Source organism: Candoia aspera, chromosome 16, assembly GCF_035149785.1.
Source record: "Candoia aspera isolate rCanAsp1 chromosome 16, rCanAsp1.hap2, whole genome shotgun sequence".
NCBI classification, from domain to species: domain Eukaryota; kingdom Metazoa; phylum Chordata; class Lepidosauria; order Squamata; family Boidae; genus Candoia; species Candoia aspera.
In genome coordinates this window covers 2,574,061-2,597,318 of record NC_086168.1, presented here as the reverse complement: position 1 = coordinate 2,597,318, position 23,258 = coordinate 2,574,061, and the positions used below count along the sequence as shown (strand labels likewise).

General features: G+C 47.5%; 2 protein-coding genes across 4 annotated transcripts in view; both read right to left on the bottom strand.

Annotated features, from left to right (window-relative positions):
- The window catches only part of PKN3 (protein kinase N3), a 32,659-nt gene extending 23,901 nt beyond the window's left edge, over window positions 1–8,758 (bottom strand). Inside the window, exons 1-4 of the mRNA XM_063316439.1 lie at window positions 8,645–8,758; window positions 4,302–4,584; window positions 2,321–2,472; window positions 405–534 (exon numbers count right to left, since the gene is read on the bottom strand). Coding sequence (XP_063172509.1) covers window positions 405–534; window positions 2,321–2,472; window positions 4,302–4,584; window positions 8,645–8,668 — 589 coding nt within the window. The 5' untranslated portion in view covers window positions 8,669–8,758. The remainder of the gene's footprint in view (window positions 1–404; window positions 535–2,320; window positions 2,473–4,301; window positions 4,585–8,644) is intronic.
- A 6,755-nt stretch (window positions 8,759–15,513) lies between these two features.
- On the bottom strand, window positions 15,514–22,019 carry SET (SET nuclear proto-oncogene). Of its 3 annotated transcripts, none has more exons than XM_063316243.1 (8): window positions 21,856–22,019; window positions 20,512–20,569; window positions 19,785–19,927; window positions 19,395–19,498; window positions 18,979–19,092; window positions 17,675–17,845; window positions 17,450–17,596; window positions 15,514–16,463 (listed from the first exon to the last, which is right to left on the bottom strand). In XM_063316243.1, the coding sequence occupies exons 1-8, from the start codon at window positions 21,926–21,928 to the stop codon at window positions 16,440–16,442; spliced, it is 834 nt and encodes a 277-aa protein (XP_063172313.1). In that variant the 5' UTR covers window positions 21,929–22,019; the 3' UTR covers window positions 15,514–16,439. The 3 variants fall into 3 exon arrangements, with proteins under 3 accessions (XP_063172313.1, XP_063172314.1, XP_063172315.1); XM_063316244.1 differs by having other exon boundaries at window positions 17,491–17,596; XM_063316245.1 differs by having other exon boundaries at window positions 17,506–17,596.
- Between the last annotated feature and the right edge of the window lie 1,239 nt (window positions 22,020–23,258).

Below are 23,258 nucleotides of genomic sequence, written 5' to 3'. Positions count from 1 at the left end.
ATAACTTAGCTACCAGTAGGCTACAGCTCTTTTAACATTAATTTATGTCCCCTCTGGAGAAATACAACAAACTATGCCAATGCTTGGAATATTTGCACATTAGGCCTTTGCTTTCAAAAAGTTTCAAAGATCTGTTTTAATCTCCCTTGAAATACTTTGCATGCTTCCTTGCCACATCAAATAAGGGACAATTTATAACCAGGATGAATAAATGCACGAGGATCAGATCCTCCCTCCCCGGGGGAGAAGTCTCGGGTTGCTTGGATGCAAAACCCTTTCTTCAAGCATTGCTCCAGCCAAACCAGCAGTCTCAAAATTTGTCCTGTTTCCATTCGGAAAAGCAGGGAGGAATCGCTGGATAACAAGGGGGGAACCGCCTGCTGTTTGCAAGCCCTGCAGCCCACCTGTTGGAGTGAGGGGGTCACCTGCAGCACCTGCCGCCTGAGACAGCTTCACCATTTCCATGCGGATCAGCTCGATTTTCGTCTTGCTGTCCTGAAAAGTTTGTTGAGCAGCGGCCAAGAGTTTCCGCTCCTGGGGAGGGAATGGGAGGATCTGACGTCAGGAACATCAAGAGGGGCATCAATTCTTACGCCAGGATGGTTCTCGTATGGACAACACATCTCGCCAGATGGTAAATCTAACCACATGACTTTTAAGGGGGCCTGAATGCATACAAATGTCGCAAATGAGCAAAGCGGGGAGTCAGAAACCGATAGTTCATTATTATTATTATTACTACTAGTTCCAGAAAAACATCTACTTCTGCTTCATTGACTACGCTAAAGCCTTTGATTGTGTGGATCACAACAAATGGTGGCAAATTCTTAAAGAGGTGGGCGTACCGGACCACCTTTCCTGTCTCCTGAGAAACCTGTCAGGAAGCAACAGTAAGAACCGGACATGGAACAACTGATTGGTTCAAAATTGGGGAAGGAGTACAACAAGGCTGTATATTGTCACCCTGCTTATTTAACTTACACGCAGAGTACATCATGAGAAATGCTGGGCTGGGTGAATCACAAGCCGGAATTAAGATCGCCAGAAGAAATATCAACAATCTCAGATATGCAGACGATACCACCCTCATGGCAGAATGTGAAGAGGAACTAAAGAGCCTCTTGATGAGGCTGAAGGAGGAGAGTGCAAAAGCTGGCTTGAAACCCAACATTAAAAAAACTAAGATCGTGGCATCTGGCCCCATCACTTCCTGGCAAATAGAAGGGGAAAAAATGGGAGCAGTGACAGATTTTATTTTCTTGGTCTCCAAGATCACCTCAGACAGTGACTGCAGCTATGAAATTAAAAGGCGCCCGCTCCTTGGGAGGAAAGCTATGGCAAGCCTGGACAGCATATTAAAAAGCAGAGACATCACCTTGCCGACAAAGGTCCGTATAATCAAAGCTATGGTTTTCCCAGTAGTGATGTATGGCTGTGAGGGTTGGACCATAAGGGAGGCTGAGCACCAAAGAATTGACGTTTTTGAACTGTGGTGCTGGAGAAGACTCTTGAGAGTCCCTTGGACTGCAGGGAGGTCAAATCAGTCAATCCTACAGGAAATCAACCCTGACTGCCCATTGAAAGGACAGATACTGAAGCTGAAGCTCAAATACTTTGGCCACCTAATGCAAAGAGAGGACTCACTGGAAAAGACCCTGATGCCGGGAAAGACTGAAGGCAAAAGGAGAAGGGGACGGCAGAGGATGAGATGGTTACACAGCATCACCGATGCAATGAACATGAATCTAGCAAACTCCGGGAGACAGCGGAGGACAGGAAGGCCTGGCGTGCTGTGGTCCATGGGGGCACGAAAGGTCGGACATGACTTAACGACTGAACAACAACAGAATTATTATTATTAGTATGGTTGATCACACAGTCTGCCAGATGTTTAGACTGTATTTGGCATGTTTGTCCACCTATCGAGTCCCTCCTGAGGACCTGGGATAGGCAGGTGTTGTTGTTTAATAGTATTAAATATATTGTCACAGGATGTGAGCTGTGCCAGTAAAGCTGCCTTTTGCAATTGACTGGTGGTGATTTTGTCAGTGCCAAGTGCTGCTCCAGATGTTTTGGAGTCGCACCCAAGGTGCCTGTTACTATGGGTACCATCTTTGCTTTCTTTCACCCCAGTCGTTCTAGTTCTGTTTGCAAGTCTTTGCATTTTGTGATTTTTCCCATTGTGTTCTCTTCTATTCTGCTGTCTCCATAATGCTGAGCATAAGGCATCCTTAGGCGGAGAGGTGTGACCGGGCACTGCGCAGCTCCCCACGGGAACCAGGTTCGTGCCACCTAGACTGAGAAAGGCTGCCCAACTCACCTTTGCTGGGCTGGAATACATCTGGATCATGTTCTCAGCTCCCTGCTTCACTTTCAGCTCAATGTGAAGCTGCTTCTTCAAGGCCTCCAGCCTTTTCGAAATGTGGTTGGGGTCCTTTCCCCAAAGCTTGAGATCGGGTGACCCGTTTGCATCTGGGGGTGACAGAAAGGCCCATCTGCTAAGAGGCTGGCTAAGCAGCAGCCGCTCAATCTTCTGTAGCAGGGGTGGGACCTGGATGGGAGACCACTCAGAGATCCTGGGGATGTCATCTAGCTACACTGAGAAGTCCCCCCCAAAAAGTCAAAAACTCAACTCAAGGATATTTTTACTCTGAAGCAGCACCCATGGAAAATCCAGAGAAGTGAGCTTATGCCCTCTATACAGCCCTGAGATTCAACCACACCCTGTCTGCAAAGGCTATAGTTCACCATCATGGTTTACAAGTGTTTAACAGACTTCTTCTCCAGAAATTTCAATAGTTCCCTTTTAAAACCATGTCAAACCCTCCCGCCTCAAAGCCCCTTCCCCAACTTTCTGGCCAAACCAGAAAAGGCAAAACAAACAAACAAACAAACTCAGAATAATATCATCTCTACACACAATTCTTTTCTGTGTTTTTGTACAAAAGATGCCCAGCATTTAATTTTAATCCTGCATTTTCCTATTCCTCTGCACTTGGGTTCTGGGTACACCGCTGTCCCTGCAGATTTATTTCCTGGAAGAAATGCAATTATAAAGCAATTTTGCCCCTTAAGGAAGGCTCCGTTCCTTGGTGCGGCACCTGCTGCCAAATTTGTTCATCTGGTGCCTTAAGACTTGAGCTTAGCATTTAGTAGTGCAAAGCATCCACTAAAATTTCAGTACAGTAGAGTATTCCCTTCCAGGCACGAAGACAGAGATCACATCAACCTCTAGTGATAACTAGAAGGAATTTTTCAAATACCTCTGTTCCTAAAACAAGCAAGATTCAGGCCATAAAACATGTGCAAATTTTTTCAGGCCTCCCAAGGCAAAAGCTCCTGGTCACCATCAGGAAATTCAAAGCAGTAATACCAGACTTGGGAAGCTTTCCCGGAGCTGGATACGAGCCATGCCACAGCATAGGAGACCCAAACACAGCTTTAAACGTTTCAATGGCTGAAATAGATAGCCAATTTCCACAAGGTTTGTGGAATCTCACTTCCAAGATGGGATGGAGATAGTAAAGATCTCTTTTGATGTTTTATTGTCTTTTTTAAGCCACTTATATGCTTTGCGGAGTCCTTGGTGCTCTCTGAGCCTCGTTGTTTTCTTGCAGACGTTTCAGTGCCAGACTAGGCAGCATCTTCAGGGCGAAAAGGGAGTGGCCCTTGCTCTCTGTTTATATACTGTGTATATAAATTCCCTTTTCGCACTGAAGATGTTGCCAAGTCTGGCACTGAAACGTCTGCAAGAAAACAACGAGGCTCAGAGAGCACCAAGGACTCCCCAGTTCAACCCTGAGCTACAAATATTTGCTTCGATTGGTACTTATATGCTTATAAGATTCTGTTTATAAGTTTCACTTATAAGATTCTGTCCTTGTAGCTTTAGAATAAAGTAGAATTAGCTCATCTGGTTGTGATTCCTGTCTGGCTTACCCTGCACGGCCGACATCAATCTTGCAAGTCTGAAAGTACAATCCTCCCACCATCTCCTTTTACAGCCCAAGAAACTAGGGAGGGTCCCTTCTGAGCCTCTTGCCTGGCCCACTCTCCAGTTGTGGGCCATGCTCCCTCTTATCTGACCGTTCCCTAGGCAGCGTCTCTTCACCCCATCTCCCAAGGTCCTTCCCACATGCCATTACAGAGGGGATGGAATAGATGGCCTTAAGGGGTCCGTCCAACTCCACGATTCTTTAGCGCTACTCCCCTTCTGTTCTTCCACTCCACTGACATCAGTTAGTGTTAGCCCCAATGCACAAAAGACCCCCTCCCTCTACACTCACACTTCCCCGTCCCACCTGTTTGGCCACCGCCTCGCTCCCCGGTGACAATCCGTGCCTGGAGCGCTTTGAGCTGGCCGTGCAACTGGTCCAGCTTCCGGCTGGACGACTTTAGCACATTGTCCACGTGGGCTAAATTCTTTTTGTCCTTGGTCACCCGCCGCAGATTTTCAGCCCCTTCCTTGATCTTCAGCTCCTTCTGAATGGCCCGGCGGACAGCGTCCTTTTCGGATTCCAGTTTCTGCTGGATCCCTGGATCCGGGACCTCCAGCCCGTTGCTCAACAGGTAGAGACAGCTGCCCTGCAACCATCCGAGTTCAAACAGAGACATTTGCCCAAGAGCACAGATTAAGGGAGCCATAGTTAATTTCATTCATTTGTTTTATTTATGGTCCCAGACCAATCAAAACACAAATACAAAATTTAAAATTCAGAAACACCAATCTGGCTGGCTGGGGAATTCTGGGAGTTGAAGTTCATATATGCTGGCTGGGGAATTTGGGAGTTGAAGTCCAGGCATCTTAAAATGGCTAAGGTTGAGAAACACTGGTTTAGGATAAGAGAACCCAACTTCTAATTTACCCTTTTGGTGTAACCCACCTCACAAGGCTGTTGTGAAGATAAAATTGGGAGTTGAGCATTAGCAAAGTTCCCTTAATCTCCCGGAGGAAAAAGATATAAATCTAGCCAAGGAACAGATTTGTTTTTAATTTTTAAATGGCTTAAATGTTTATTTCTTTTTAAGGGATGCTGACTCTACACTTACACACCAGGTGGCCAAAGATTTTTATCAAGTTATACAATTGCACAAAACTTTAATTAGATATGTTGTTTCACTGTTTTATTGTTTTCCTTTTTTCCCTGATAACAAATTGTTGGACTTTCTTCTTCTGTTGTAAAGGCTGGTCAAAGACCGTAATAAAGAGATTTGATTTGATTTGATTTAAAAGGCTAAAAATCCCATTCCCTACAAAAAAGCAAAAAAAAAAAGCACAACAGTTGAATGAAAAGTGAATGAGCCAAAGGAAAAAGTTCTAAAATCTTGAACAGAAAACGAAATATGCTGGAATGTCCTGAGAAACGGAATGAACTAAGAGAAGGCAGCTATGGCTCGCTGGCTTTGAAAGACGACAGAGGCTCTGCGATCTGTTGTGATGCTTCATTATTTAGTTCTTAAGGCCAAAGAAGTTAAAAAAGGACGGGTGTGGAAATGAGATATCCACAGCAGAAACAGCCAAGCCGGAAATCTGGGAAGGGTTCCCGTCTCCTAAAAAACAACTACTGGAAATTGGACAAACAGTCCTGGATGCAGGAAAGTCTTGCCTGGCAAGGAAACGGGATCCGGATTTCGGAGGAAACGCAGCTCGGCCGAGTCCTGGAGGTGCCAGGCTAACCGAGGGCAAAGGAGTTATCGGGGCGGGAGGGCGATTTGGGGGGTCAAGTTCATCCCATTCTTCATCCTTTGGGCCAAGGAACTTATAGTGGCCACAGCAAGCAAAGAAGACCCAGGTTCAAGTCCCTGCTCAGCAAGACAGGTGGTTTTAAACCCGGCCTACTTTGCAGGGTTGCTGTTGCAGATCAAGACAGCTGAGGAATTGGCAAGAGGTGGGGCTAAGTATGGAGAGATCCAGGTTCATGCCCCCAGTGCACCATGGAGCTCTCTAGGGGGCTGGGGGGCACTACTTTCTCTTGCTCTCTCTCTTGGCCCAACCAACCTCACAGGGTTGTTGTTAGGGGGATAAAATGAAGGAAGACCAGGTGCACACGACAGAACGTATAAATCAATAACTAAAGAAGCAGAATTAACAGCCCCTCCTTCGTTCTCCTAGAATCGCCAACATCTATAAAATCTGTACTTGCCTAGCTAATTGCAGATCTCTCAAACTGCTAGTCCTCATAGAGTACGTAACCTTCCTTTTCCACTTGCTTTAAGCTAACGACCCCTTTTGTCACCTGCAATCTAAAATCCAAAGATTTAGATAAAGGTGTCATAAACATGCTAGTTCAGCTTTCTCAGGGGTTCCCTCAAATGTGCCAGGGTCCAAATTCGTAAAGGCTGGGGATGATAGGCCTTGAAGACCACTAATCTGGAGAGTCGCTGGTTAGACAGAACCGATTCATGCTTCCATTGATTCATGCTTCCAATGATCCCAAAAAAGAAGGAACTAAACTAAATGACCAACTAAATGGATGGAAGGATTGAAATGGCTGCCATACCATTTCTGTTATTAACTAATTAATTAAACATCATTAATGGTGTTGATTAGCTGCTATTAATTATCAATCTTTCCCCGGAAAAATATATAGGAAAACCAATAAAAAAAAGGAAAAAATAGTTCAATTTTACCGGATCCAATTAAGATCCAGCAAGATATTATCAGGCCAAGGAAAATAATACTTTGGGAGAACTTTCTGAAGTTGAATACCCTGAGAAAAGCCTCTCTGGTTTTAGGTTTAAATGTTTGGTTTTAGGTTTAATAGGGTTAAGATTGCTATAGCATTATTAAGTATAAAAGTAGATAATTTAGATGTCTTTACAATCTGATTTTTATTATAGTGGCCAGAAATGTATAGAATAGCGGTAGGAGGGAAATATCTAAATAAATGGGTTCCTTGGGGGGGGGAAGCTGATTTAGAGGTTTATATGTTTATTTTTCTTTATATATAAGGGGAAGGGCAATTGTTTTTAGTGATTTTTGTGATGTGTTTATGGAATGATTTATGGAAATAATGTGATTTTGGTTAGATCTAGAGTAAGGGATTGATTATGGAAATTGCTGTATATTCTTGTTGAAATTACAAGTCATCTTGTAATTTCTCAAAAAATCCTTTTTTATTTTCTGTTCTTTCACTTTTTTCTTTTTCTCTTTTTTGTAGGTTTTTTTTTGCTTTTTTGTAGTTTTAATCTTTATTTTAAAGTTAATAAAATTCTTTAAAAAGGAAAGAAAAGCCTCTCCTTTGGGTATATTCCTAACCCTTTAAAAAAAACAAGAAAATCTCAGCACATTAATGAAAATAACAAAACCGCAAACCATAATTGACAAAAACAGAGAGAGAAAAGAAAATTTACCACAAACAGGTCGTCAATAAATCCAAATTCTCTGATAAAGCACCTTGCAGTTCCCCAAAGTTACGCCCCTGCCCATTTGACAATTTTGTGCTGTTTTGGTTGCAACCCACGAAGGCCACTACAGGCTTGGGAGATTTGTGTTGTCAACACCCCAATCTTGTGAAAAGGTGGTGTTTTGTTCCATTTTGTTTTTTTAAGTATCACTTGATTGAGGAAATTTTTAACAAGCTAAAAACAATAGAAATATTAGAAAAGAAACAAAGACAATAAGAAAGAATAGTGAATGAGTAAGGAAGAAAAAAGATTATAAAGAAGTGGCTTCCAATCTTTTTGACAGTGGTTATAAATGCATTCATAATTTACCCTCTCTCTAAGTTACTGCTTCATTTTGTTTTTTAAACACATGCATCTTATCAGAATCAGAAAGTTTATTATTAATTTGTCTCCGCCTTCAATTATGCCAGTGTTTCTCATCTCAGCAACTTTAAGAGGGGTGGACTCCAACTCCCAGAATTCCCCCAGCCAGCCTCTGAATTACACCATAGTCCCTTCTTGTAAACACAGATCATTTCCCAACACCTGATGACCTGCATTCCTCCCCTGCTCACCTGAACCACAGCTGGCTGCCTAGGCTAACACGGAACGGATTCAGGCAGCCCGCTACGCTTCACACACACGCGGAAGCCGACCCAAACAGAGCATAAGCCTAGTTAACCCACGGTGGGGAAGGAAAGCAGCAGAAACTGGTTCCTTGTCCAAACGTTTAAGGTGGGTTTGCCCAACAGGGCTGACTCCCGTTCCCCCAATTTTCTGAGCCCGGAGTCGGGCGTTGAGTTGAGGGGCTGTGCAAAGAAAACCCGATCAATGAATGAATATAGAATGAATACAGAAGCAGATCAATGAACGGGCCAGATTCCCACAGCCAAGCAGCTGCGCCCGGGCAGCCTTCAGACCTGCGAATCGCTTCCTCCGCTGCGAATGCGGATGTCTCTCCGGAGAGGCGCCCCTGGGGCGCTACACCCAGCCTCGGCTCGACTGACCCCAGTGGGTGGACTCGGCCACGCTCGGCCCCACCAACAAGCCAAGCCAGCGGCTCGGACCTTCCCCGGCCACCCCAACACGCGCGCCGAAAGCGCCGGCACGTCGGAACGGCTCGCCCGCCCCGAGCCCGCGGCTCGTTCTGCAGCCCCCGGCTTGGAAGGGCTCCCCGCCCCGGCCGGCGGAGGCGCGGGGCAGCGGGGCTCCTCCGCGAAGGCGCGCCGGGGCTGCGCGGCGCCTGCTGCGCGCTCACCTGCTGGATCTGCCTGGCCGCCATCGCCGCAGCCCGGAGACCGCCCGGCGCCGGCGGGGAACTTTTTCAAACTTGGCCCGGCCCCGCGGGGGAAAAGCGGCGCGGATCTCGCGCCCTCTGCTGGCTCGCCGGCCCGGCCCGGCCGCCCAGCCCCGGCGGCCCCCCGCAGCCCTTCCGCCGCCGCCCCGCTTGCATCCCCTTGGGGCTCCGCAGCCGCGCCTTCCCGAGGCTTGCTTTCCCGCGTGGCCTCGGGGTCTGCGGCCACAACGGCCCTTGGAGGTAGACCCGCGTCCGTATGAAGGCAGTGATGCTCGCCCCCCGCGTGCAGACGAGCCGGCGCCGACCAGATGTGTTTGCGGGACAGCGCATGGGGGGCGGCTAAAGTGCGTGGGGGGGGCAAAGTTTAGCTCCTTGGGATTCAGAATCATCGCGTGAAGCCAGAAACCGGGATAAATCGGGGTCCACGGGAAGCCTGCTTTGTGAACCTCTTTTTTTCAGCCGCTCGGACAAAGCCGTTTCTTTATGGAGTCCGCGTTCCCACGCTTCCTCGCGGAACGGCGCCAAACTCGCAGCATCCGCGTTGGCCAAGCGGTGAAGCAACCACGAAACTTTCATTTATTTTGTTTATGTTAATTCCAGTTCTAACCCCCATCGGGGGCAGCGGGAAGGACCCGGAGCCATTTAGGAAATGGTGGGCAAATGTCTGAGGAACAGTAGGACAGGAACCGGGAAACGCCAAATGCTTGCTGGTTGGTTAGTAAACATTCAGAAGACCGAAGCAAGATACAGGTTTAGGAATAACCAGGTTACCTTGGGAAGCCAAGTCTTAAAGGACTTTGAAGTGGAAATCTGTCCTATTGTGACACGAATGTTAGTATCACTATATCTGAACTAAGACTAATAGAATTAGAAAGATTCACCTGCTCGATGCAGGAATTTGGATTAAAGCATTAATTAAATGTAATTAAATGCTTTAATTAAAGCTGGACAACTGTCCAATCTCTGGATGCATCCAGTGAAATTCCAGTTGAGGGCAATACTTCGAAAGGACCAAGCTATAAAATGCACAGACTCTTGAGTTAGCCACATGTTTGGGTCAGGCAAAATGAGAAGGGGTAAAAGGTTAATCCCGGGCTGGCATGTGGTATTGTGGCCAAAAGTCAGGAGTAGCATCTTTTTCAGCTAACAAATCTTATTATAAATCTGGAGCTCACAAAAGCTTCTGCTTTTTTAAAAAAGGTGTTAGCTGGAAAAGGTGATACCAGACTCCTGATTTTTGGCCACCATAGATTAACACAGTTCCCCCCCTACAGCATTTATTGTGTTGTGGCATAAGCCATGTTTTTTAGGAAAATGGGAGTGAATTCACACATCACACTCAGCTGTAAGCCACATCATGGTTTAGTTCCTAGAATATGAGAATGTCATACATTAAAATACTGATCATTGTATCGTCTCAGTCTCCTGATGGTCTTGGCTAAGAGAACAAATTAAATGGCATTGTGGGACCTTCTCCAATTTTTGACACAGAACACTGTGTGAGAGGTCAACCAGAGTCCCTAAACCAAGCCTAAAGCTGGACTGAAATCCATGGAGGTGACCATTTTCATTTCTCTCCAAGAAGAAATCCTTATACACCAAAGAAGGAGAGAACTTGGATGCATAAGGAAGACCTCATTGTTGACCCATCCAAGTCAACCTTACAGGTAGTCCTTGCTTAATGACCACAATTGAGACCAGAATTTTGGTTGCTATACAAAGTACTCATTAAATGAATCTGACCTGATTTTACAACCTTTTTTGTGGTGGTCATTAAGTGAATCACCATGGGCATTAAGTGAACCACATGGTTGTTAAGCAAATCACACAGTTCCCCATTGGTTTTGCTTGCCAGAAGTCAACCAGGAAGGTTGAAAATGGCAATCACGTGACCACGGGATGCTGCAACGGTCATAAATGTGAACCAGTTGCCAAGCACTGGAATTGTGATCACGTGACCACATGGACACTGATGGTTGTAAGTGTGAGGACCAGTTGTAAGTCATTTTTTCTTCACCATCGTAAGTCCAACCCATTGCTAAACAAATGGTTGTTAAGTGAGGACTACCTGTATTGAAGAGGAACTGAGGAGCCTTATGATGAAGGTGAAAGAAGAAAGTGCAAAAGCTGGCTTGCAGCTAAACCTCAAAAAAACCAAGATTATGGCAACCAGCTTGACTGATAACTGGCAAATAGAGGGAGAAAATGTAGAAGCAGTGAAAGACTTTGTATTCCTAGGTGCAAAGATTACTGCAGATGCTGACTGCAGTCAGGAAATCAGAAGACGCTTAATCCTTGGGAGAAGAGCAATGACAAATCTCGATAAAATAGTTAAGAGCAGAGACATCACACTGACAACAAAGGCCCGCATAGTTAAAGCAATGGTGTTCCCTGTAGTAACATATGGCTGCGAGAGCTGGACCATAAGGAAGGCTGAGCGAAGGAAGATCGATGCTTTTGAACTGTGGTGTTGGAGGAAAATTCTGAGAGTGCCTTGGACTGGAAGAAGATCAAGCCAGTCCATCCTCCAGGAAATAAAGCCAGACTGCTCACTTGAGGGAACGATATTAAAGGCAAAACTGAAATACTTTGGCCACATAATGAGAAGACAGGACACCCTGGAGAAGATGCTGGTGCTGGGGAGAGTGGAGGGCAAAGGGAAGAGGGGCCGACCAAGGGCAAGATGGACGGATGATATTCTAGAGGCGACGGACTCGTCCCTGGGGGAGCTGGGGGTCTTGACGACCGACAGGAAGCTCTGGCGTGGGCTGGTCCATGAAGTCACAAAGAGTCAGAAGCGACTAAATGAATAAACAACAACACCTGTATTGGGGAAGGCTTGCCTGCACCAGGAAGGAAGAACGTTTCTTCTCAAGTGTTGGGGTGCACTAATACCAGGTCTTCACATATAATTCTGAACTCATATCTTTAATTTATCTACTTGGGGTACAAGTTGGCCCATTCAGGAAATTCTTGCTGGGAGGTTTGAAGAAATAAGGAAAATTGTTTTATTGTACACCGCCCAGAATCGCTTTTTTGTAACATGGGCAGCCATGCAAATTGGATGAATAAATAAATGAAATGAAATAAAAAATAGAGGCCAAGTCATCCTTTTTTTTTTTAATGAAGAACCTTCCCCTTATAAATAAGACGTGTTCCATCCCTTCCCACCTTCCCAAAACCACTGAAGATGGACATTATTGGTGGAATGGTTTGTTCCCACCGCCTTTAACTGATAGTACTTTGAATGATTTAGGTTGATTTAATTGTGGATATTATCGCATTTGATTTTCTTTTCTTAAAAATGCTTCATTTTTCATTTTCTATAGTTCATCCTCATGATGTAAACCTTGATTGGTTATGGGTTAACATATTGATGTTTCCCGCAGACTTTTTAACCATGATGGGTATTTTTGTCAGTTGTTTTGTAAACTGCTGCAAAAACATGTGCAAATAAATAATTTCCCAACACTGACTTCAAAATGCAAAAAGGAATAAAGTGACTAGAAATAATAATAATAATAATAATAATAATAATAATAATAATAATAATAATAATAATATAGCACAGCACAACCAGGCCAGTATATCATTGAAACACTGACCCCACAGGGGTTAAATTTAACACCGAATTGACCTGGTCATCCATGGGTTAAACTATGCAATCAGTTGTGTCATGGAACATCTAAACCCAATCAATTGAACTCTTTTGCCCATCTGGTCCTCCAGACAAAAGAGCTACGGAATAGAGTGGCTGAAAATAAAAAAAACAAGCTTCTGAACTCTCTGGTACGTTTTGCAGGCCCATCTCCCAAACACTGATTGGCTGAAGTGGCCACCCCTACACTGGCTTCCCAGCCAATGGCAAAGGGGCTGATGATGTCAAGGAAGTTTGCCAGAACTCTGTAGGGTCCAAATTTGTGGGCTCCCCTGGAGAAATGGGGGATTTTTGCATCCCAAAATGGCAAAATGGATGGGGATGTTGCATGCCCCAAAGTTGAATTTCTTAAAAAAAAGAGAATCATGGAGAAATATGAAGGCATGAAAGCTGAATGAGATAACTCTGGGTTAGGTGTTGCCTTCCATTCCAACGTGGGGTCTGCCTTGGAGGAAAGGTGGGTTCTGAATTTAGCAGGGGTTAGGGATGAGCTGATCTGAGGAGGGATGGTCCCCAAACTGGCCCACACCAGTTTGGAGTGTTTACAGCAGTGTTTCTCAACCATGGCAACTTTAAGATGTGTGGACTTCAACTCCCAGAATTCCCTAGCCCGCAAAGCAAAGCTGGCTCAGGAATTCTGGTAGTTGAAGTCCACACATCTGAAAGTTGCCAAGGTTGAGAAACACTGGTTTAAGTTGTGAGTATGGCTTAAAAGAGAACTGTCTTGGGCCAAGGAGAAATTGCGGGGAGGAACAGGAAAGTGAAAGGCACCGGCAGCTGGGAGGATGGAAGGCACTGGGAAGATCAGGGGAGTGGGCGAGTGGGTGGGAAGGAAGGAAGGAAGTTGCTGGGTGGGTGGGGAGGGAGGGCAGGCCAGCCAAGTGGGGTCTTCTACTCCGCCCCTGCTGACATAAACAGCTCTGCAGATCTTCTGGAATGCGACGGCTTGTTCCTTTCAAAGCCCAACATTTCCCCCGTTTTGCGCATGCCTGGAGGGGGTGCTCTGGGGAGGGGTCTGTTGTAACCCCCACCCTCACCCCACAGCCTTCCTAACTTGCTAAAGATGGTCCAGATGAGGATTTCCACTTTTTTGGAACTGCAGGAGGCTGCAGAGGCCTGGAGAGAGACTGCGCAATATTTCCGCACTCTTGGGCCACCCCAAAACTAACACCCCATCCCGGGCTGGACGGAAATACTCTCTTCGATTTCTCTTCTATCAGCAGTGACCAGGGAGGGCTTGCGTATTGGAGCCTGTCCAGGGCCACTGATGCTTCGAATACTGGAAGGGCAGCATTCCAACAACCTTTCTGCTGCTGCAGTGTTTTATTATATACCAGGGACACTTACATACAGATCCTTTGCTGCTTTGAACTCTGGTTTGTGAACATTCAACCACCTGGTTCTGCCCAATGAATATCCCCTGATAAAAGATTAGACTAGGCATAGAGCCTCCTGTAGGGCACCTACAAACCAAAGTTGAGAAACCAACTTTGAAGGATTCAGGTTTTTTAAAGTCAAAGCATGCACAGAATGAACCTTGTTTTAAAGCGTGTGTCAACCGCAGCCACTTTATGGACTCCAACTCCCAGAATTCCCCAGCCAGCCATCCTGGGAGTTGGAGTCCACCCATCTTAAAAGTGGCTGCGGTTGACAATGTTTTAGAGTGGGACTGATTTTGCAGGATGCTCAGAGACTGTAGAAAATGCTATTATTTTAAATCAGCACCCCGCCTGCCAATTCAGTCCTCGGCTAACGTATCGAGAAAATCTATGCCCCCGCCCACCCCACCAGAGCATATACAGGGAGGTGGAATTGAATGGCTGAGCAAGGCCACCAAATGGATGGATGCTCGCCCACGAAGAGGATTGTGCTCAGCAGAAATCAAGTACTAACCAATAAATCTGCCCCTTCATCATGCCTTGATCCACGGTGTCCCTTGAAGACGATCGCTGCTCGTTGTTTCAACAGTCAGAACGCTCCTGGCCCTTCTATAGCTCCTGGCCCTTCTTTAGCGTCCACTTTAAACTTTTTGGTGCAACCTAAATCCTCATTGTAAACCTGGTTTTAATCTTGGGAAAAACTATTCTCACGGTTCAATCACAATGCAAACATTCTAACAACATCCAACTTGCACTCAATGGGATTTCTTAACTGGGCCCCGTGAACTGTTCCTGGGAATCAAGTCTGAGTTAGTTTCAGCTCGGATCCAGATAAAAAGCCTATTTTAAGGTAGTTTCTTAAGAGGGCAGAAGAGTCATTACTTCAACAGAAACTTAAAATGTTTTTTCTGGGTGAAAGGTCCTATAAAGAAAAGGCCTTAATAAAATTGAGTTTTATTGGTTGCACCAGTGTTAACAAGTTTATCTTATTTTTTTAGCAGGTGATGCTTCATCATGTTTTGAGACTGTCCTTCCTTAAAAAGAGATGGGATTTGTTTTTCAGCCCAATACACTTCCTTCTCAAGCGCAGCTTAAAGTTGGTCTCGTTTGCAATTGGACTTCTCAACCATCCTGTTAAAGCTATTTTTCACTAACATCAACTTATCTACATCATGTAACAGAGCTTTAAAAACTGGTCCAGTGCTACAAAGGCTCCCAAGGAAAAGTCATGCCAATGAACTTCTGCCACCCCTCTTCCCAAGGGAAACCAAGCTCCAAATTCAAGCAACTCTGAAGGACCAATCCAGTGATGATCTTTATTGATACCAACAGATAAAGTTACACAATTCTTCCTACACTGAATTCATTTTCAAAGCATCATGCTGGATGATCTCAAAGCCTTTGGCAATCAAGCCCCCCCATCTACCTGGCCCCGCAAGCCGACCAGGAATCTTGCTTGGAAAACCAGCCAGCTCGGCTCTTTAGTTTGGCTATCGGTTCGTGTGCGGACTGCCGTGTTTTTCCACCCTGGAGGAACAGCCAGCTACAACTCCTTCGAAAAGAACGACGGGTGACTGTTTCTTCTGCCTGAACCCCACCAGCGCGGAACAGATCTCTGCAAGAGGAGCCAGTACCGGAGAGGGAGAGGGGTTGCAACTGCTTGTACAACCAACCTTTTTGCTTTGTGTCCCTTGTGGTATATTTTGCCCTAACGATTCTAAGTTGTATGTGGAAAACCAAACTGAACGGGATGGGTCCAAAGCATGCTTTTTCAGTGAAGACTATCAGCCCCCTTGTGTACACATTAAGTTTTATTGTAACAAAGCAACTTGTACACTTTTAACGTTTAAAACTGAGCATCTTTCTTTTTCCAGTGAAACAAAAACAAAACAAAAAATAAAAAATAAAGTTGGGGGGAAAAAAAAAACCCAAAACAAGGAACAAAATTACAGTAGAGAATGTAAATTCCAAATAAGATCCTACAGGTTCTGCTGATTCTCCATCAAGTGGAAGGGCTCAACTGTAATGATTAGGAGAGAATTTATTATTATTTCTTTTTGTTTTAAAGTGTCATCTTAAACTGCAAAGATGTTTGTTAAACATCACGATTAAACATGCCAAAAGGAGAAGAAGCCATGTTTTGTCAAAATGCCCATTTAACCCACCCCAACATCTGAAACCCACCCTTGCTTACCCTGTCTATAACCCCATTTTTTTTAGCTTTTTCATTTTTTTAAACAAGAGAAATAGACAGATACATGTTGGTAAATGCTAACTGTCCATATTCACATAGAGACACAGTGTAATCTCTGAACCCAATATACAGAGAAAGGAAAAAGCTAGATTCTATGCACTACCACACAGGGGCCTAGCACTCCTCAGCTTCCAGCAGACGAGACAGGAGCAGGAGGTTCTCGTTCTTCCCCACAGAACACAGTGTGTTGATGCCATTGACAGTTTGTTTTTTTCATTTCAAAACAGGGATAAAAAAATTGAAATGGGTCGAGATTCTCTTCCACTGTATTCTGCTCAAGATATTTTCTCCAAAATTATTTGTGAACCATGGCGAAGAGGAGAGGAAAAAAAGACCTCAGGAGAACAATGCGACTGAGCACAAAAGGGTGGATGGGGGGGGAGGGGGGGAATAAGACAGCAATTTGCTCCCAGGGACTGGTGGAGGGAAAAGGAGGGATAGACCGTGGTTGGAATCTGTCAGTGTTCAGTCATCTTCCCCTTCATCCTCCTGTTGAAAGAAAAGCAACATTTTCAAATAAATGATTGAGTCAGTGAAACATCTGCTTGTCAATTTCCTCCACATAACAATCTATCAGCTCTTGAAACAGTCAGCCTGAAATTGGTGAAAAATGGAAACAAGCAGCTTTGGATAAGGGGATGGATGGTGCTTGAATGAACGTGATCTAGGTCTATTACCGTGCTCAGCGGCTTTCCATGTTTGGATTACGAATTGTATTATCGGCTCTTGGGCTTTTCGTTTGAATTTCTTTAACCTTACACATTGGCATAGCACCACCAGCAAACACTATATTCTCCTAAAAGATGAAGCTGAGTTTGAAACGACCTCCACCCAATACAGGTTTGAAGGGAAGGGGGAAAAAAATAGCACTACTGTCATATTCTCACTGAATCTGAGATAATTTTCAAGATAAAGGTCCTCTGGAGAAGGTTCCCCAACCTCAGAAACTTTTAAGGTGTGCAGACTTCAACTCCCAGAATTCCCCAGCCAGACTCTGGAGCACAGTAAGACCTAAGTGGAATAGCGGGTTATACCACGCAGAGGAGGGAAACCATTAATCAGCGCTTATACAACTTGCCCACTGGCACTTCTCTCCCAAGTTGGAGGCAGTATATTAGCCCATGGCAGCAAAGGGAACATTTCCTCCCAGTCCATTCAAGTGCCACCAATAAGCTAAGTGTGCTCATCAAACCCTGCATATATAATTTTAAATTGTACGGGGCTTAGCTGCAAAATTACTTTAACATTCTCCCGCTCACTGACCGAATGCAAGTTATTCACGTAAGTTGGTCAAGCTGCAACTAAACTTTGGGACCAGCCGAATTTGAACTTCGAAGCAGCGAGAACAGTCGTTTATGGCGAAGTATTCAGCCAGCTGAATCTTCAACGGCTAGTTCTGTTCTGAGCTTGGTAAAGTTCAGGACAATGCAAGGTGACTAACTGCCATCCCAAGAGGGAAATCTTAGAGCTCTAACCTCTCCTTCTTCTCCCTCATCATCATCTTCATCTTCCTCACCCTCATCTTCATCACCTTCCTCATCAATGTCCTCCAAGCCCTCCTCCTCTTCGTCGTCGTCGTCGTCCTCTTCTCCCTCACCTTCTTCGTCATCCATATCGGGTACCTTATTGGGCACAAAGACGGTCAGCGTGTGGGCCGACGCCCTCTCGGCAGCCCCGCAGCCTCCGTGGAGACCACTCACCAAGTAGTACTGCAGTGGATTTGGCCAAATGTCATCTTTGATGACCTCCCCCAGCTCGTCGGCCCCCGCGTCAGAATGGTCGGTGAACCAGGTGAAGAAGCTTTCCGGCTCTTCGTGCTGCCGCTTTCTGCTGGCCTTGTTCTGCGTCTGGCTAGAGCGCTTTGTCAGATCCTTGGTCAGGAAAACACAGAAAATCAACCCTCCCGTCCGCTTTTCTTCTGCCACAACTGCCTGCGCATTTATTTGGGCTACGACAAGCCTACCTGATTTGTTATAAAGAAGTCAGCAGTCAGATGCCCCCCATAACAGACCTATCTGACCTATGCAAGTATTTACGCTACAATTCGGAAGCTGAATTCTGCTCAAACATGTGGACGAGTTCCACCTCTCTCTCTCTCTCTCTCTCAAGCAGCTCCACTGGCCCACTATCACAGCACCAAGGCCAACAACGAGGGAGGGAAACAGAGCTCCCTGGTGGGAATTGCTTAGGACAGTAACGAACACGGCAGCCAGGTGTACCTTCTAAGCATCACAAAAGGGGCAACTGCCGCCTGGCGTGACCTTCTTCCTCTCGCCATGAGTGGGGAAAAAAAGGATCTGAACCTGCCTCCAGAGGCAACGCATTGCAGAATGCCCACCTCCACTGCAGGAAAAATGCAGATTTTACTGTTCTTAAGGGGTCCCTCCCCCGCAGAACTTTTGTCCGCACCAGCTCTGCATAGGGCCTAGGCCCATCACATTCCATCAGAGCCCAACTTTGCCACGTAAAGTTGTTCTGAAGTTAAAGAGGAGAATCACAAATGTTGCTCTGAATACCCTGAAAGGACGGCAGCACAAAGGTAACAGTATCAGCGAGTAACCCAACTCAGTACAATTGGACAGAAGGTTCTGCACACTCCCATTGTTCCCATTCGCCTCTGGCAGGCTGGTATTTGCTTCAGATTAAGTCCCTCCCCTCCACATTACAGGGTTGCATTAAATCTGACATGCTGCCAAGAATTTTAAGAAACAATTCCCAACTGCTAAGTCCATCAATCAAACAGTCTGTCTGCTCCAAACTCTGGCCAGAGATGCCGCGTTAATAACTTGAATCAACAATCAAACCAGAATGACAGTTACGTATGCAGACGTTGTAGGAGAGTTGTGCTAGTGTATGATGGTAAAAAATTAGGAGTCTTGGAACACTTTTTTCCAACTCACACATTTTATTAAAAGGCGTCAGCTTTTGTGAGCTGCTGCTACCAGACTCCTCCTGGCTTTTTACTGCTACTTATGGTAATTTTAGATTTAATGGTGTTAAATACCTTCCCAGATTTCCATTTGATTTCACTGGATTTGGATGACGGGTCTCCGCTTTCATTCAGATGAAACTCTTTGGAGAGCATCTTGTTTTCAAAATATGGATTCTCATCAAAATACTGCAGTCAAGGGAACATGCAAGAATAGAAACTCTGAAATTTACACATGGTATAAAAAGGCATCTAAAATAAATTTCCTACCATCCATACATTAACCCTGAACACTTCCCCCAGCACAACCCCAGTGCAGATTGTTCCCCCCGTCACCCACAAGCGCCTCAAAACGGTTGCAAAGGATCAACCCACCCTCTGGAGGATATTTTGGGGTATGCTGTGTAGAAAATTTGTTCTGAACGGCATTTGCCAGAAAAATCACATAACCGGATAAACGTGCAAAACTGACGTCATTCACCCATACTTACAAAATCTATTCTGTAACCTGATTTGATGTCCTCAAACTCCGTCACCTCGACTCTGATCAAATAATGCAGTGCTTCCTCATCTTCTTCCCCCAGCAGTGCAGATACTGTGACAGAGAGATGAAATCTGTGTTACAAATGATTTCACAGGGAGCCATTATCCCACTAATAAGACCTGTTTTTCTCTCAAACCAATGCTTCCCTCCTACTAAATTTCTCCTTAACTGTCCTGGAATGCTGAATTTAAAAGAAAACAATCAAAATGGGAGCTAACTCAAGGGACCGACCTTTGCATTTCAAAACTTTCATTTGCATATGATCTGAAACACTGCAAGTCACTTTAAGGAATTGTTTTGTTTTGCAAGTTTCTAGAAAATAAGTAACTTTGCTTACCTTGTGGATGGTTGACAAATGTTGTTACCCAAAAGTTGGGGATTTTGGCGATCAATTCTGACCTCTTCTGGAAGAATGGTTGGCGGAGTTTGTTGTATTTCTGTTCTACTTTCAAAATTTCCTCACTGGCTTGTTCATTCAGTCTGAAGCACGAGATTTAAACACAAGTAAAAACAAGCAAAACTGTTACACAGTACAAAAAACTAGAGCATTAAGCAGGGTTTAACCCAACATGGAAGTTTTCACACAGCGAAATGCCAAATCCACTCTTTCATCATAAAACACAACATTTACTAAAGACAGGTTCTATTTTGGCCTTAGCTGGAAAGTCTCAGCTCAATAACGGAAATGTTCCACAGTATGCAAAAGAAATAAACCGAGCGAGTTCCCATTAATCTGTTTTAATTGTTCTGCATGAGAGCTCTTGCTTTGCAGAAACGTTACAGTTTATGTCAAATCCTCAAAAAAGTGGGTGGGAAGAGAACTGAAACAGGCAAATTGAGTTACAATGAAAAAAGGGATTTCCCCCCCAACCAATTCCATATAAAAGTTAAGTTTTAGACGTTGAAATTCTGTATTAAAAACCATCTCCTTAGTTTACATCTTTTCATAGGCAATTATTAAATAAGGAAAAGAGATTTACAATACAGTCCTTTTATAGGATGGCAAACTTTCAATAAAACACTGTTCATGTCTCCTTTAAAAGCATATTCAAGACAGAGTTTACCTGTCTATTTCATTCTGTACTTCATCAATATGTTCAATTGCTTCCTGTTGCTCTTTGTCTGGGGAGAAAAAGGAAAGTTTATTGAAGCTCCCAAAAAAGGCTCAAACGGCGGGGCAAAGCAATGTTTTGTAGTATCGCACACTGCATCAATACTTCTGGACTTTCAATACTTTCCACTGAGCGTCCAGAGCGGCTGAAATCCGGCACCCTTGAAAGATCCGAACCCTTTCAATTTCCACCTTGCCGGGCCTCTTCCAGTAGCAGACCGAAGTGCAAACCACAGGAAGTCTTAGGCTCTCCCCTGCAGTCGAAACACGTTGCCTCCCCGCAAAATCTGTTAAGGGGTCCCCGCAGGAAGGAGCATGCTCCTTGGGGGCAGCCACTTTCCGCCCTATTGCACTCCTTCCCCTCCGCCTAGCAGCCAGGCTGGGGGCCTTTGGGCCAGTCCCCACCCTTCTCTCAGCCCAACCCACCTCACAGGGTTGTTGTGGAGAAAAGAGGAGGTGGGGGGATTAGGCACGTTTGCTGCCTTGAGTGATGTATAAAAAAGGTGCGATAAAAATATAATAATAATAATAATAATAATAATAATAATAATAAATAGGAGCAGCAGCCCTGTCCCCTTGCTTCCGGTCATCCCCCCTCCGGTAACCCCCCACCCCAGAAGATAAACTTCGCAGCAGCATCCAGGGCCCGTCCAAAGGCGGGAAGGAGTCCCCTCCCGACCCCACCAAACTTTTTCACGCCCCCCCACCGGGGCCCCCATTTCGCGCGGCGGCGGCGGCGGCCCCGCCGAGCCAGAAGGCGCCTCTCCTCCTCCGGGGGGCGGAGGGAAAGGCCGCCCCCCGCCGCCAAACCACCTGCCGGGCGCCAAGTTTCCCCAGCACGTGCGCCGCTTGCGCGCGGGGGGCGGGGGAGGCGCTGCGCACACGCGCGCGGGGGGGCGGCAGCCCCGGCCCCCCCTCCGCGGCGGCGGGGGCCGGCCCCGTGCGAGGGGCGCGCACGTGGCGCCCCCGGCGAGCGCGGCCCCCGGCCGGCCGGCCATGCGGCGAGCGCAGCCATCATGGCGGCGGCGGCGGCGGCGGCGGCGGCGGGGGGGCGGGGAGCGATCGGCGCCATCGGGCCGGCCGGGCCGCGCTCCGGCGCCAGACAAAAGGGGCGCCGAACATGGCCTCCGGGGGGCAGGCGGCGGGCAGGCCGCACATCCGGCCGCGCGCCCCCCGCCTCCCGCCGTTCGCGCCTCCGGGGAAGATGGCGGCGGAGGGAAGGAGGAAGGAAGGGAGGAAGGGCAGGGAGGGACGGGGGAGGCAGGCCGGCCGCGCGCCCGGCCGCGCCCGCGCCTACCGGAGATCTCGTCGGCCCCGTCGTGGTTGGAGTTGAGCTCCTTCTTGGTGACTTTGGCCGCCGGCGCCGACATGTTGAGGGAGGAGGGCGCGCGGAGCCTCGCCTCGCCTCAGACCGGCCTGGTCCGGCCCCGCTCCTGCTGCCGCCGCCGCCGCCCGCCTCCTGCTCGCCCGCTCTCGGCTGCGCTCCGCCCGCGAGGCCGCGCGTCGACCGAGGCGGCGGTGGTGGCCGAGCCCGGGTCCCTCACGCGATCGCCGCCGCCGCCGCCGCCGCCTCCTCAGGCTGCTCCAGGCGAGGGGCGAGCGAGCGCTGCGCAGGCGCAGAAAAGCGCTTTCTCTCCTCGCCCTCCCGCGGCCGCCAGCCGACTGAAGGACCGCACGGCGCCTGCGCAGAGCCGGACCCCACTCGGCTGCTTCTCCCGCCCCCTGCGGCGCGCAGGCGCAGGCGCAGCCCCTCCCGGACGCAGGGCGACGGCAGGGGGGTCGGTGCGCACGCGCGGCCGGCTTCCCCTCCTCGGCGGGCGAAGGCCCGCGGGGGAGCGCGCAGGCGCGTGCGGGCCCTGTAACCCCTCTCCCCAATCGGGTGTCAGGAGGAGAGAGGATGAAGCCGAGCCAGCCCGCATGCGCGGCAGAGAGAGCGGGGGAGAGAAAGAGAGGGAGGGACGTCCTCCTGCCCTCCGCCCGTCGGGCCTCCTGCGCAAGCGCACGGGCGCCCTCCTCCCCCACGGGGGAAATGGAAGAAAGAGAGGTCAAGCGGCCCAGCTCAGGAAGAGCAACGATCTGCGCAAGCGCAGTGGCGCTGCTTCTCCCCCTCCCTTCTTGAAGCACACGGGTCATTTTTTTCCCTAGCTAGCGACGTCTTCAAGGGAAGGGGCGGAGCTGAGGACGCAGAGCCCGCCCCCTCCGCTCTGGATTGGTTGCCAGGGTTGGAATATGCAGAATAGGGGCTGGGAGTGGGCGGGGCGGGCAGGCTCTTTCCAGGCCTCATGCCCGCAGGGGCGAGCGAAAGTAGGGCGGCGGGTGCGCATGCGCGGGCGGGGAACTCATGCGTTTGCAGAGAAAGGCTGCAGCGTGCGGGACTTTCCCTTTTGCGTGTTGGGGGGGAGCGTTGCTGCTTTCGGGTTGCTTTCGGGCTGTTGCATGCAGCCATCCCGCCTTTCCTCCAAGAAGCACAAGCTGGTGCAGAAAGCCCCCCTCCCCATGCTTGGGGGGGTCTGTGGGAGAGCAAGTGATGGGCACTCTCACAAAATGGCCACCCCTGGGGCGGGCATGCCCTTGCAGCGGAAGGCAGAGCATGCCCAGGCTGCAGCCCCCCCCTGCTTGCCTCTGGGGGCTGAAGGGAACCCTGGTGAAAATGGAAATTATTCAAGCTTTGCTGCTCCTTCGTTCTTTTCCCATTAAATG

What these genes read in the sequence shown, in the direction of transcription:
- SET (XM_063316243.1), bottom strand. Translation starts at nt 21,928, where the DNA reads ATGTCGGCGCCGGCGGCCAAAGTCACCAAGAAGGAGCTCAACTCCAAC. An exon ending in CAGGTTACAGAATAGATTTT is followed by an intron (nt 19,093 to 19,394) that starts GTAAGTATGGGT and finishes CCTTGACTGCAG; the next exon opens with TATTTTGATGAGAATCCATA. An exon ending in ATGAGGGAGAAGAAGGAGAG is followed by an intron (nt 16,464 to 17,449) that starts GTTAGAGCTCTA and finishes TTCTTTCAACAG; the next exon opens with GAGGATGAAGGGGAAGATGA.